General features: G+C 40.3%; 1 protein-coding gene across 2 annotated transcripts in view; it reads right to left on the bottom strand.

Annotated features, from left to right (window-relative positions):
* PTPRG (protein tyrosine phosphatase receptor type G) overlaps nt 1-14,661 on the bottom strand; it is a 667,952-nt gene that overhangs the window by 277,511 nt on the left and 375,780 nt on the right. For both annotated transcript variants that reach the window (XM_045530961.1, XM_045530962.1), the window contains exon 3: nt 8,471-8,650. In XM_045530961.1, the coding sequence (XP_045386917.1) occupies nt 8,471-8,650 (180 nt within the window). The remainder of the gene's footprint in view (nt 1-8,470; nt 8,651-14,661) is intronic.

Raw genomic sequence — 14,661 nt, forward strand, 5'->3', positions numbered from 1 at the left:
TGGAATCCCATTCTGCCACTTATCAGCAGTGTGACCTCAGGCAGGTTACCTGACTTCTCTGTGCCTCCGTCTCCTCCACTGCTCAAATGGTGATAGCAACAGAGGCGACCTGGCGAGGCCGTTTTAGGACCTGAAGGACATCACACTGGGAAAGCACTTAACCCAGTGGCAGGAACCCAGCAAGCGCATGCTCAGTGGCGGTTATTGTCAAACTCATTTCTTGAATCAGGGTGGAGCTCGTGTGCAGCACGCAAGGGTGGCCACACAGTCGTGACTCTCCACTTTCAGAGGAAGCTCCATTTTAAAGCAATATTGTCTTTTGCACGAAAATATGAGGTCATTAAATATGAAACGTCTGATTTTGAATCAAAAGTGTAGTTTATTATATCTCAAACAAGAAGCAGCACAGTTAAAGTACGTGCCTAAACTGTCAACACAGTTTTGCCATCTTAACGATAGCTTGCTTAGGCAAGCAGCAAAGAAGCATGGAGAGCGAATGGCGATAAAATTGGGAAAGGTGTTTTCCACAGCTTGCAGAGAACTGAATCTTTTTCCTTGCAAGAAGTGGTCCAAAGCGTGGAAGAAGTGGTAGTCGGCACACAGTCTGGTGAATATGGTGCATGACAGAGTGTCATTAGGCAGCGATAACAGAAAGGACAGGTATGTCCCAAATACTACTTGGGAGGAGAACTTAAGTGTTGAGTAGATGCCTTCAGTTCACTGAAACACAGAGTAAAAATGATATTTCTTTTTCTTGATGATTTCTACCTTTTCGATCACTTGAAGGAAAAGAAAATCTCACTTTGGTCCTAATATAGCCTGCGTATTCCCTGATACTCATTCATTTCCTCCCTTGATCCAAGAGTATTAAGCTAAAGTTTAATAAAATGGGTAACTTCAACTTATTTTCATAAATTATGGACATATTTCTAACAGTAAGACTATCTGTGTCAATAGTACTGGTTGCTCCATTTATGATGTTGATAAAAAGGCTGGGCGTGGTGGCTCACGCCTGTAATCCTAGCACTTCGGGAGGCTGAGGCAGGAGGATTGCTTGAGGCCAGGAGTTTGAGATCAGCATGAGCTAGAGCGAGACCCTGTCTCTACAAAAAACAGAAAAATTAGCCAATCGTTGTGGCGCATGTGTCTGTAGTCCCAGCTACTCAGGAGGCTGAGGCAAGAAGATCACTTGAGCCCAGAAGTTTGAGGTTGCAGTGAGTTACAATGACACCACTGCACTCTAGCCAGGACAACAGAGCAAGACCCTGTCTCCAAAACAAACAAACAAAGTTGATAAAAAAAAAATAGTAAGTATATAATATCACAAGAATGATAAATACAAATGAATTTTAACCTCTATAAGGTTATTCTCCTCGGGAGAGGATCCATAGTTTACACCACATTCTCCCTGTGTCTGGGGTCTCCCAACAATGTAAAGACGTTCCAGACTATAGACAGGGACAGGGTCAGAAAGGGAGCTGGGTCACATGGTCACACCTTGAGTAAGGAATCAGTTTTCTCCGGAGCTTGAAAGGATGTACCTGGCATTCTTTGCAGGATATCCACCAACTATTTATAAATTAAATTCAACTTGGGTATGTAATGCAGGCTAAAGCAAATGTTCACAGCAAAATCCGAGTAAACAGCAGCAGGTGCTAAAAATTAAAGAAAAATGGATGGGAGGAAAAGCAGCTGCTTACTATCTTACCCCCTGCTCCCCACTTTCAACACTATAAAGCAAAAAAAGCCTACCATTATTGAATCTTACTGGTGGGACCCTCAGACCACCTCCCATCATACCTGTGTCCATCAGAGGATGCCTGGGGGGGTTCTTGGTAAAAGGGAAACACTTGTCTGAAAGCCAGAACACGCAGGCATCCCACGAATTAGTCTTCCACTAACTTCCCTACAGCCATTGGTATTTCTTTTTTCAAATATTCAACAAACATTTGCTGAGTAATTACTAGGGAAGAAAAGGTAGGTAAAGCAGGCCCAGCTCCTGCCCTCGTGGAACCTACAGCTGGTGGGAAAGACAGGCACCAAGAAAAAGGCAGACAACACAAGTAAACCTGCAAGTGGGACCAGCAGTGCCAACTGAGCATCCAACCCCAGACAAAGGAAGGGAGGAGTGTCAAGGCCTAAGCTGAGGGTTCGGGGAGCTATCCCAGAGAAGTACCAACAGGAGGGGAGAATCATGCAAAGGCCCTGTGGTAGGGGTAGGGAGGAGGAAGCCAGGGTGACTGATATCCAGAGAGCAGGATGGGACATGAGGATAGAGAATGAGGCAGGACAGTGAGCAGTCTGTCTTTGTCCCAAGAGAAATGGAAAGTCCTTGAAAGGGTTGACAGAGAGAAGAAGAAAGGAGAGACAGACAGACAGGATCAGAGTCGATACAAACACTGGTCGATAAAAACAAAACTTAGGAGGTTACTGCAGTCATCCAGTAAAGAGACACTGGACAAGCTGAGCTGGAACGACCTCAGATGACCGAGAGATGACAAACCATGGGATTATCGTGGGTCTCAGTTAACTCATGGCTGCACTGAGCAAGATGAACGAAGTGGACTAGGTAAGACTTTAACCATGTAATATAAGACAGATGGAGGAGTCTAGCAGAGTATTACATACCCTAAAAAAGAGTTCTTCAAAAATGACCCTCAAAGTTCAGGGTAATTAGTTAATTAGGCTTCTCTATGCAAAAACTATTAATAGCTCCTACCACCTGAATGCAGGGCCTGGGGCTGTGGGGATGACAGAAATGCAATGGAGCTTAGCAGACATGAAGCACAGCTTGTATTCTGTATAGCCAAAGGGAAACCCTGTGAAAAATCTCCAGTTCAATGCCAGGATTCAGGTAAGACTGGATAGCAATGGGAACAAAGAACCCAAGAATTTGGGCCTCTGAAATAGGAAAATTTATAAAGTTTAGAGTGAAAGCACATTTAGCAGTCCCACAAAATAGGAATGGATTTTTAAAAATTAAACTTAAATTTTCTTTTTGGGGTAACCTTAGGCTAACCAGAGATGCTCCAGGGTATTACAAACACAGGGCCGGGCACACCCAACACAAATGATGCTCTGCACCCAGATGTTTCCAAATATCTGTCTATTTGGCTGTAAGTGAAATGACCAATTCACTAGTAGTGACACAAACAAAATTCAGAATTAAACTATGATTCAGGAATGAGACCCCACAATGGTCTACCGCCAGTGGCCCACATTTACACCTATTACAGATCACTAAGAATTGAGGGGGTGTAGTAGTAATGTAATAAAAGTAATGATTTGGTAACACGTGAGTTTGGAACCCCCAAAAAATATACTTGGACAATCATTCACGTATTTCATTTGTCCAAGCCCTCCCCATCCAACATTATCAGGGATAAGAGATGTTTTATTAAAATGAGAATATACTTAGGTTATTGCTGTCGACACCAAAATCTATTCCATAGATACGATAAATAAAAACATCTTTTACACTTTCTCTTCTGTGGCCAGCTCTAAGGAAGGAAGACAGGAAGAAGGGAGAGAAAGGGCCCGATGCTACGGGCAGAGAGCGGAAACAGGCCCAGAGTCAGAGGTGAACCCTAGGAGAGGCAAATTCAAGGAAAAAACACAAGAGCAAAGGTGGGAGAGAATGAAACCGCAACAAGGTAAAGAGTTCATGGGGAGATCCCTGGAGAAAGACACATCTAGACCATCAACAGAACAGAAAGAATAAGAAACAGAGTAACAATGAAACAATATAAAGACCAAAGTGTCACAACGATATGAAGACACACAAACACAAACACACACACACATGCATTTCCTGGAACTTTCCTTACTATAAATCTGAAGATTGCTAAAGGCTTCTGTATGCATGTTACACTTGGGCAACCATGCCGGTATTGTGGAATCACATCTTGAGTGGGGCTAAGCATGGAAATCCATCAGTTGGGAGGGAAGATCACCACTGCAAACCCTGTAGGGCACCCATACAGAGTGGTGGCCCACTGCAAACCCTGTAGGGCACCCATACAGAGTGGTGGCCCATTGAAAACGCTGCAGGGCGCCCATATGTACTGGTAGCCCAGTGCTGACTCTCAGTAAGGCTCACACCCTTGTCTCCGGAGAGGCAGCAGTTAGTTTGAGCCGTGAACTACAATGAACAAAAGAACACAAAGTGTCTTTCAACTTCAGACACTCGCTCTACCTTACCCCCGTCTCTACGCAGAGTGGCAAAGCCACATCCTCCTCTGACACGTACCTGGGTCACATCCTCAGTTCGGGGAAATAGCGTGTGGAAGTGACCGAGGTTGTTAAGATTTTATTTTCCTCTCTGAACCAGCCTGAGATTAGTTTGTTCTTTTCTCAGCTCAAGTCTGTGTGCTCTTATGGTGCTGCTCTACTGTAAAAGTTCCAAGACCCAGGTAAAATACAGTCAATGCCACAGTCTCCTAATCCTCGACTTAATTTTATGAGCTCAGTAACATTCTAGGAAATGGCTTTTGACCTACCTATCCACACCTACGTTCCCTGCTGTCAATTGTCTTCTACTAATTTAACAATCATCTTAACTCCATCTGTGCCAGGCACTGGAGTACACGCAGACAATAGGAAAGAACACAGGCAAAGAAAAATTATAGTAAACCAATATAAAGTGGGAAACGAAAGTAATGTGCATTATGGCAAACACACTATTTGTCCTTAGTGTGGGATGTAAGAAAAAGTAGTCAAAAAAAAAAAAACAGAAAGAAAAGAAAAGAAAAGCCCTTCCAATAGTTAAAATTCACAGGAGGCCATAGCTTATTAACATACATCAGAAGCACCATCTGAAGTCTTAAATTTTGATCATTTAGCTGGAAGCTAATGCTGGGAACAGCAAGATTGTCTTGAAATGTTCTTGATGAATGCATTATCTTTTCATTCCACAAAAATGAAAGAAAGGGAAATAACTTTAGATGAAATCAAATGGGAACTGACACAAGAGATAGTTATGGCTCCTCAGGAAGAAATAGAGATGCTATTTGTCTTGTAAAGATATTTTAGACAGCTTTCGAGAAGTGGGCTAGGTACAACCAAGTCACTCTATTGATTATGCTGGATTGGATATATAGCACTCTCTGGGGGTTAAGACAGATCTGAGCGTTTAAATTGTTTTATGAGAAACTTACTGTCTGTATGCAATACGCCGCTTTAAATATTAACTTTCTCTATTCATATTTTAATATACAAAAGGCAGAGTCTATTTTACAGATAAGTGACCTGTAAATTTCCATCAGAAAAAAATAAATACTCCCTCCCGAATTTATTTTCTGGAACTATAAGGTTCAAGAAAATACTTTTAGAGAATAAAAATAAGTGTCGCTTAAAAATTAATGATTGAAGAAAAAGAAGTTTTTTCTCCATCTAGACATGCTAGATAGACATAAAATGAATGACTGCAACAAAGACAGATCATGTGGTTTATGAAATGACTTTTTGAAAACTAAAAAATTAAAAGTTTATTTAATTTTTTTCACAATTGTAGATTCACATGTTGTTTTAAGAAATAATGTAGAAAGATACTGTGACCCCTATATACACCATTTTCTATAACTGTAACATCTTTCAAATCTGAAGTACAATGATGAGGGTTTTCCTTTTAAAAACTGGAATTATCTAGGTTGCCTATCAATACTATTCATTGTAGAAATTATCAACCCCACTTTAATTTAGCCTGCACTGATAGGTACTCCTCAATTGACTCTGTATGATCCAGACAAAATAAACAGAGCAAATGAATCCTTATTTCTCCAAAATGTTGGAAAATTTATGAACTCATTTGGCATTTTAAGATCGGCAGAACAAAAGAAGTTACTAGGTTTGTTCTTTAAAAAAAAAAAAAAATTACCCAAGTTGATTTCCGCACCCAAGTTTCTAAATCACCATAAGTTGAAACTCTATCAAGAGATCAAAAAATCAATTCCATGTTCTTGTTTCAAACTGCATATAACTGGTTGTCACTTTTTAAAACCCCTCTTCCAGAATCCTCTTAAAGTATTTATGAGATATTGGCCTAATTTCATGTCATGAATTTTACAGTAATAAGTAGTTTGAGAAGTAATGAAGATTTATTTCTACTTCTCAGAACACTATGCTTCTGAAATCTGAGACAGATATGTTCGTATTTGGAGAGCTGTGCTTAAAATCAGGCACATGCACTCGGAGATATGCAACAAGTTGTGGATCACTCTAGGAAGTCAGCAGAGTGACAGAGATTGATAATCAGCTTCTGGAAGACCAAGGTCATGAATCAACTTGCATTGAGTGAACCCTACATACGTCTAAAACCTGTCATTGGTGATACCAAGCTGAAAGCTGTCACTGAAACGTGTTATCTTTGCAGAAGGCTGTCAAGCGTTGCAAGTCAAGTAGAAAACCGTATCAGAGAGCCCAGTGAATTGCCTTTGGCAGGCTCCTGGAATGTGGCACTGAGGCAGCACTCAATTCCAAGCTCTGATTACACCCAGGGTGGCAAAGCTCTTATCCACCACATTCAGATGGTCTGCAGATAATATTCCCATTGGGGTTCTCCAAAGAACACCCACATTTGAAATATAAAGTAGGGCCAGACCACTGATAAATAAATTCTGAACTGTAACCATAAGCACACACAATCTGTGCTGGGGGATTAGAGAGATGGGGATGAAAAAATGCTTACAAATAAAATTATTGGCTCACAAGTTTTTCCTGAGCAGCTAGCCACAGGGATGAATCAAGCTACAGAAGAAGGTAGCCTACCATAAGACAGGGAGAAGTGATGTTTAGGGGAGCATTATAAAGAAGAGCCCGAAGCCTAAAATCACTGTGCTGAGTAGGAAGTAATTCTATGAACAAGCCTGGCAAACTCAAAGCAATCAGCCATGAATAATCTCAGACAAATGCTGGGTTAGAGAAAGAAAATGGATCCCCAAAGCTGCCCATGCAGCCAGTTAGGTTAAAAGAAAAGGCAACTCTGTGACCTGCAACATGAATGGGACCAAAGGGCTGGAAGTGAAGTCATTTTAGCCCAGCACGAGGGCTTCAAGCAGCCCAGGCTCCTGAAAGGGATTACGAAGAGTGGTTTACAGTGGCACCTTTGGTTACAAAAGGTTCGTTTTAAAAAGAGACAGAGAGAGAGAGAGAGAGAGAGAGAGAGAGAGAGAGAGAGAGAGAGAGAGAGAGAACTTGTTTTAATGGGCTAAAGTTATAAGTAGTCAAGTAATAAGAGTGAAAAGTATCTTTAGGCATCAACAGAACCCCAGGCAGCACTAAGCAGAGATGTAATGTAACAGCCCAGTGCTTATTTTCAGATCAGACAGTGAAGCTCAGCAAAGCATTCTCTGCTCCTTCCATGGACAATCTGCTAAGTGATATTTGCACAATAGTAATTGATAGGGACGCAGCTGTCTGCATTAGCAATGGCAAAAAGATGATGGTGCATATTCACAAATCCCAGAATGACAAGTGGGCAAGTAAAAGGGAAGTGGAAGAATCGAATTGCTGGTCTGATCCACAAAGGGGTGAGATAGTTCATCTGCACTCTGATACAATAACAAGTATTAGCAAAACAGAATCTCAAGGAAGAGAAGAATTCTATTTCCATTGCACGTGTGGCATGATAGATAGAACCAGCTGATAGAACTTTCTATGATGATAGGATGGTCTCTATGCTGCCCAGTGTGGTAGTCACTAGCCACATGTGGCTGATGAGCACTTAAAATGACCCCAGGGCAACTGAAGGACTGAATTTTAATCTTATCTAACTCGGTTTTTATTATTTTTTTATTTTTTTGAGACAGAGTCTCACTCTGTTGCCCGGGCTAGAGTGCAGTGGTGTCAGCCTAGCTCACAGCAACCTCAAACTCCTGGGCTCAAGCGATCCTCCTGCCTCAGCCTCCAGAGTAGCTGGGACTACAGGCATGCGCCACCATGCCCGGCTAATTTTTTCTACATATATTTTTAGTTGGCCAGATACTTTCTTTCTATTTTTAGTAGAGACGGGGTCTCACTCTTGCTCAGGCTGGTCTTGAACTCCTGACCTCGAGCGATCCACCTGCCTCAGCCTCCCAGAGTGCTACGATTACAAGCATGAGCCACCGCGCCCGGCCTCCTAACTTTTAATTAAAACAAATTTAGCTGCATGAGGCTAGTGGCTGCCACACTGGGTAGGTTTCTCAAAGTTCATTCTATGCACCTCACATCTATTAACTCATTTAATCATTATAACACTATGAGGTTGATACTATTTTATTATCCACATTTTACATCTTGTTTAAAAACTGCCGCACAGAGTGGTTAAGTAATTTACTCAATGTCACACAGCTGGTTCTGAAACCAACGGCTGATTTAGGCTCCCTATGGCAATGTACATTATTTTAAGGAGCAAGTCATGGTTAAGGTACACACCAGAGACACTCAAAATTATTTCATGTTGATGTGGACAAGTCAAGAAGCCACAGTCTACCTGTTTTCCCTGTGTTTTTCATCCAGGTTTTGTTAGAAGACTCGTTGTCGAAGCCATCAAGTTGCAGTTCTTGGTATTCTTCCCCGACACGGGCATGCTGGTCCAAAATGTCTATAGGAGACTGGTGACGGCCCCCACAGCTGACACTAGACGTGACCCAGTGTTCAGGACCATAGGCACCTGTTGAAAGAAAACCACACTTCAAATCTCATGACTCAAGGGTCAGGGATGGAAGGAATGAGACTTAGGAAGTACAGTACTCCATCTCCCAACGTGTCCCCACTCCAAAGAGGTCAGTGTATTGAAAACGATGGATCAAAGCCATTTGCTTGATGTGGCAAGAAGATTTCAGAAAAGCTATGTTACTTAAGATAGTTTTGCTCCTTGATTTGCAATCAAACATTTGCTAACTTTATCTTTAATCAGATTAAGGGAATTACGCAGAAGGGCTGTCAGTGTTGTTCGAATTTCGGAAAATTTTTTAAATAAGTTTCCTAAAATAAGCAAAGCATTTAGTCACAAGAAAGCATCTTAATCAATTTAGCATGTTTTGCTATTGTGAACAATAGCCTAAATACAACTTTCTTCTTAGCGCATGAGAGTTTGTAAACTTGAAAAGGGAGGAAAAAGCCACACAAGATGGCATGGGAGTCATTACAAATGAGGGAGGCAACGACACAGGTTTTCCTTTGGCTAACTGTGTGCGATTTTTCAATTTGGTGTAGTTTGCACACTTGGGTGTTAAGGCACTCATCTCTCCTTCTCAATCCCTCTCTCTCATGAGGATGGAATATAAAGTCACCTTCAGATTGGACTCAGCACTAACATAAATAAAGCCTTTTGGGAGGACATATGCCACAGAAATAAAGGAAGAACATGCCACCATAAAGCATAGTGCTAATGGGTACCAATCAGGTGTAAGTGCAAAAAAACACACCTCATTTGCCTCTCTGCCCTCTGTGGAAATGAAATATTATGGGAGCAGTCTCTATTAAGTGAATAACAAGCTCTTCGATTTTTCTGCAGCCTACTTTCAACCTTCGTCACATAACAAAGCGAGAGGAGCCTGTGGAAAAGAAGTAACTTTGCTGGAAAGATTAAAATGAATCCTTTTTTGAGAATTAGATACAGAATGCATTGAAACTACATAATTTTTAGAAGGTAAAATAGGCTTCCTGATCAAAAAGTTTCAGGGATGCATATACATACACGTATCTCCTAGGTTTTTTAGCTTTAAATTTCTATGTTTAGTGTGTGTATATACATATACACAAAAATACTGGTTGATGGGTGGGTATTTTTGTGCCTTACCATATACCTAGCCTTGTATGATAGAACATACAAGAAAATCTTGTTTAGTTTAGTAGTAGGTAAGTCTAACTACTAATTTTATTAGTTTAGCAGTAGGTAAGAGCCTACATAGTGACCATTCTGCCACCACACAATCGTGTGTCATGGCCTTCCCCACGTCCCCTAAGTCTGATACAGCTCACAGTAGAAATAAACAATGGTACCATGAAAAAAGGGACAACCACAGAAAACCTTCTCAGTCATGGTAACGGAAGTTTCACGGCTGCAAAAGCAGCTGACATAGCTCCTCACAAATGATTCACATTCCTGCTACCTGGCAAATACCTCAGTCTCGCTCTAATTCCTGGGTCATTTTCCCTAATCCTCATCCCAAAAACTAAGGTAAAAACAGACTATCAGAAAGAACATGTTAGCTGATTGGCAAAGGTGTAGCAACCTTGGGGTACATATATAAGGACCATAATAGTAGCAAAAGCTAACATCACCATTTTCTTTACTGTAGGACTCCTACTACATTAGGAAATGTTAAGGTCTTCTCACTGGTGTCTTTTCACTGCTTTGTAAAATCTCCTAAGACTGTAATGAGTCATATAGGGACAGACTGTGCATTTGCATTTATTTTAGCCAAACTTTATTTTCATCTTGAATCTATTTGTAGGAAAAAAAGGAGGGAAAGGGGACATAACGAATGTCTCTAATTTTCTTGTCCACAGTTTAAATTTTCTTCCAGATGCCAAAAGAATCCATTGAAAAACTGAATGCAATAATTGTTGATATACTGGATGGCTGACCAAAATACGAATTCTGGTTAACCACAATTGGGTCTGTATGTCCGAATTGTGGAAACTAACGTTTTAATACTTGTGTGAATATGTGTATAAGTAAGATGCCTTCTTGAAACTTACTAGTGCAATAAAACCACATTCAATGCAAAAAGACTGTATGGGATACAGTAAAATAACTCCAAATATATATGCCTTCAGCTAATAAATCCAAGTCATCATTTGTAAAAACACAGTTACCTGATAATTATCCTACAACTAGTGATAATTTTTAAAAAATATTCTGTAATGTCAGAAAAGTACTTGCCATTCATATTATTTCTCATAACCTTTCAAGCATAGGTGAAATGTAATTTAGCACTCTATAAAAATATAATCAGGGTTCATACCAGTGGGATTCATTTATTCACTGGTAACAATCTGAAGATTTAAGCCAACTACATGCTTGCTTTCACACTTCCACCCAATATACGTTCAAGAGCAATTTTAATTGAAACTGATCTTCCACTTCAGATTTTAAATTAATTCTTCTTTGGAGTGCTTCATGCTCCAGACACTCTTGCCTTGCAAAAACCCCTATGTCATTAGGGGAGGAAACAGAACACTTTTTCCAAGCTTGCAGGTATTGATTACCTATTCTCACATCGAAGCACCACTGCCATTCCACACTGTATAAATCTCTTTGGTGTTAAGACACTTTATAAAAGACTGAGAATTATATCATTAATCATTTGCAGTTGCACAAGTCTCACAGTATTGAATGCTTTGTTTTTCAGAACTTTGAATAAATGCTTTTAAGTAAAAACCATGACAGTAAGTAAAGATGGTGGTTAACTTAAACCTAGCTGGCACTGCCAGGGGGTGGGGGAGCAATTAGCAAGAAGCCTTCCTCTCTCAGGTATGAATTACCCATATCAAATAAGAAGGAGAAGTCAGTTGTACTTTAGTTTCCTCTTACTGACTCTTAGCACAGGCTGGATGTGTGCATTTCCGTAGTGAGCCCCTTCTGAACAGCTTGCCAACTCTGACATGACAACCTAATGTACAAAGCTACATTCCCAAAAGGGAAGAGGAAGGGGTCACGGTAGAAATCACAGGGCACTCAGGGCTGCCAAAAGTAATTTCCTGTTCACCTGTTAAAAGTTTTGTAGGAATGGGACCTTGATGGAGATACACTGCCAACCCACAAGGACCATGGGAATCTAACGGTGTTTCTCATTCAACTTAGGGTGAAAAATATTTTCTCTTTAATGAATTCAATAAATGCATCTGAAACCCCTGGCTAAAGATTTGAACTCAGTGTAAATGTCCCTCTGTTGGGGACATAAAGAGGGTCTTGGTTTCCTTTGGACTTTATTATCACTATTGCAATGTATTGTTTGTGCTTAGATATCTGTCTTCCCCACTAGTGGTAAACTCTCTGAGAACAGCTTCCTCCTATGTCTTGCTCAACTTCATACCGATGCCTATCAGAGTCGTAACACATATTTTAGGTACAAAAAAATGAATGAAAAGAGACTGAAGAGCAGCAGAGTTCTGCCTTTTAATGACACTATGGTATGCTATCTGTTCATTATTTTAGTTTTAATTTTACACATCTATCTGTTGACGTCTTACCAAGTATTCCTCACTCATTTGGTCTCCAGAGTTAGGATGTCAACTTCAGAAATAAATACTCCTTTTCTTTCTTCAGTAATATATTAAATTAGTTTTAACTGTGACAAGGTAAAAAAAAAAAGCTACAAATATGTGAGGTACATGAAAGAATCTGTGTGCAAATTTAACAAGCCCACCAAAGGCGACTATGGTTTGTTTTTTTTTTTAAAGAAACGGTGCAGTAGAACCTTTTCTTGCAATGTCTTTTGTTAAGCATAATTTTTAAACTTCTCGTATTTTTTCTATGCTTTACCAGACCTCTGTAGTCAAAGAATAGCAATCAAAGAGGAAATACTATATTCACTTAAATATACATGCAACGTTGCTTAATACCAGACACAATGCTAAGAGATGGACTCTAGGGGGCAGGGCAGCCCAAGTTCCCTTGGACAACTAGAGCTGCCCGTGGCTCAGCCTCCTCATCTGTACAAAAGGAGGTGTCCATATCAAAGGGTGAGTGTGAGAATTATATGAGATAATCCATTTAAAGTAACTTAGAGCATTATCAAAAATACAAGCTTAATAACTATTGATGGTATCTGCTATGATTACTGCCTCGGTGTACAAAACGTACAATAGGCTCTCAAGAAACTGACCATACAATGGACAGAACAGATATATAGCCCAAGCAACCGCTAATCTAGGTGGATGCAGGTATTTCATAGTATGCAAAGGAGGTGGTGGGGGAGGGGGTGGCGGTGGCTACTTACAGAGGAGGAAACACTTGAGTGGAGTCGCTTCCTGCAGTACACAGAAATTCACGAGGCCCTGGGCATCTTAGCCAGGTATTTCCCACCTGGGCAGAAGCCAAGAATCAAAAATACAGTTGGCCTCCCTGGGAAGTGGAGCTTAATCCCATCTTTCGCTGAATTTAGTGACTTTCTTGTAAAGAAGTAAGTAGGGAAAGAGAAAAATAGTAACTTCACAGTGAACAGGCCTAACAGAGACCACCTTAACCAAGTGACGACGATTAACATCCCTGGCGCTACTCCCAGGTCCGGCCTCTTGGTGGACTGTTGTCCTCGTACTTTGGCTCCCTGCTCGGAGGAATCACAATCGGAACCAGTAGAGTGACCACACACAAGAAGCAGTTCCACACAAACACTTTTTATTAAAGAGACAAAGGGAGCTATGTACAAAGTGCAAGTGAAGAAGGAAGCTATAGCTATACATAGTGAAAATACGTTCCAGAGAGAGGAACGGGTCAGTCTCGAGGGGAAAAAGACATTGAGGACTCCCAACTGGCTTCCTTTTATTAGCCTGGTCGGGGGAGGGCTCACAGGTGTGGGATATTACTGAATGATTAACAGGTGTTCTTATATAACAAGGTTGCATCCGCTTATGGTCCACAGGTGCATAAAGAGAAAACCAGGAATCTGAGGTTTTGAGGTTAACTGTTTTCCTGCAGTCCGCCATCCCCAGCCCCCCAGGAACCACCTTCTATCTACTACCTGCAGATCTGATCCCTAACAATATCATGTGACTCTCATGCACATCCTGATAAGATGTGATAAGATCATGGACATCCTGATAAGATGTGATAAGAAGGGCATATCACCTCCTTCGTATTCTTTCAAAAAAAATCCATAACCCTGGTCTAATCGTAAGGAATACATCAGACAAACACAAATTAGGGAACATTCTACAAAATACTTGACAAGTACTCAAAAAGGTCAAAGTCATGAAAAGCAGGAAAGATTAAAATGAGTCACAACAATAAATGTGGAGTTCCAGATTGAATAGTGGAATCAAAAATCAAAATTAATGGAAAAACCTGTGACCTCTGAATAAAGTTTGGAGTTCAGTTAATACTAATACAGTTGGTTTCCTAGTTAATGTTTGTCAAAAGGTCATTCTTTAGTGGTTATTCTGTCCACAAAATGAAAAAAAAAAAACATTTATAAAACTGCACAAAAGCCAAATAAAACCTATGTTTTGTTATATGGGTTAAATTTTAATATCTAGATTTGACCGGATTTACTAGTATGTAGTTAGAGCATGTCTACGGCATAATAGATGAGGGAGATGGGCACTGATTTGTGGATAATACTGGAATTGTCATCAAATCCTTTCTGAACAAAAGGAGTCTGCACAGAGCAAAGATGTAGGAAAAGAGAGACTGGGCTACAGGAAAAAAACAGCAAGCTCATGGGTGATATTTCATTATTTAAGGTTACATAAAAACCTTGTAATATATTAAGTTGGAGAAATTCTCTTTTAAAAATTGTAGTTAAGAAACAACATTATTAGCTTAATTTATGGCTCATTTGTGCACTAAAATAACCCACTTCTACCTCCTTAGTGTGCCATTATCAAGTCACTGTATTTTTCTCATTTTGAGATGCTACAATTCAGTAGACTAGCATGAGGAAGACATATTTCTATAGTAGAGAGAATAAATCACACAACTGGAGATTAATTCCAACTAGCTTGTTTAAGGCA

The sequence above is a fragment of the Lemur catta genome, chromosome 18 (genome assembly GCF_020740605.2).
Source record: "Lemur catta isolate mLemCat1 chromosome 18, mLemCat1.pri, whole genome shotgun sequence".
NCBI lineage: Eukaryota > Metazoa > Chordata > Mammalia > Primates > Lemuridae > Lemur > Lemur catta.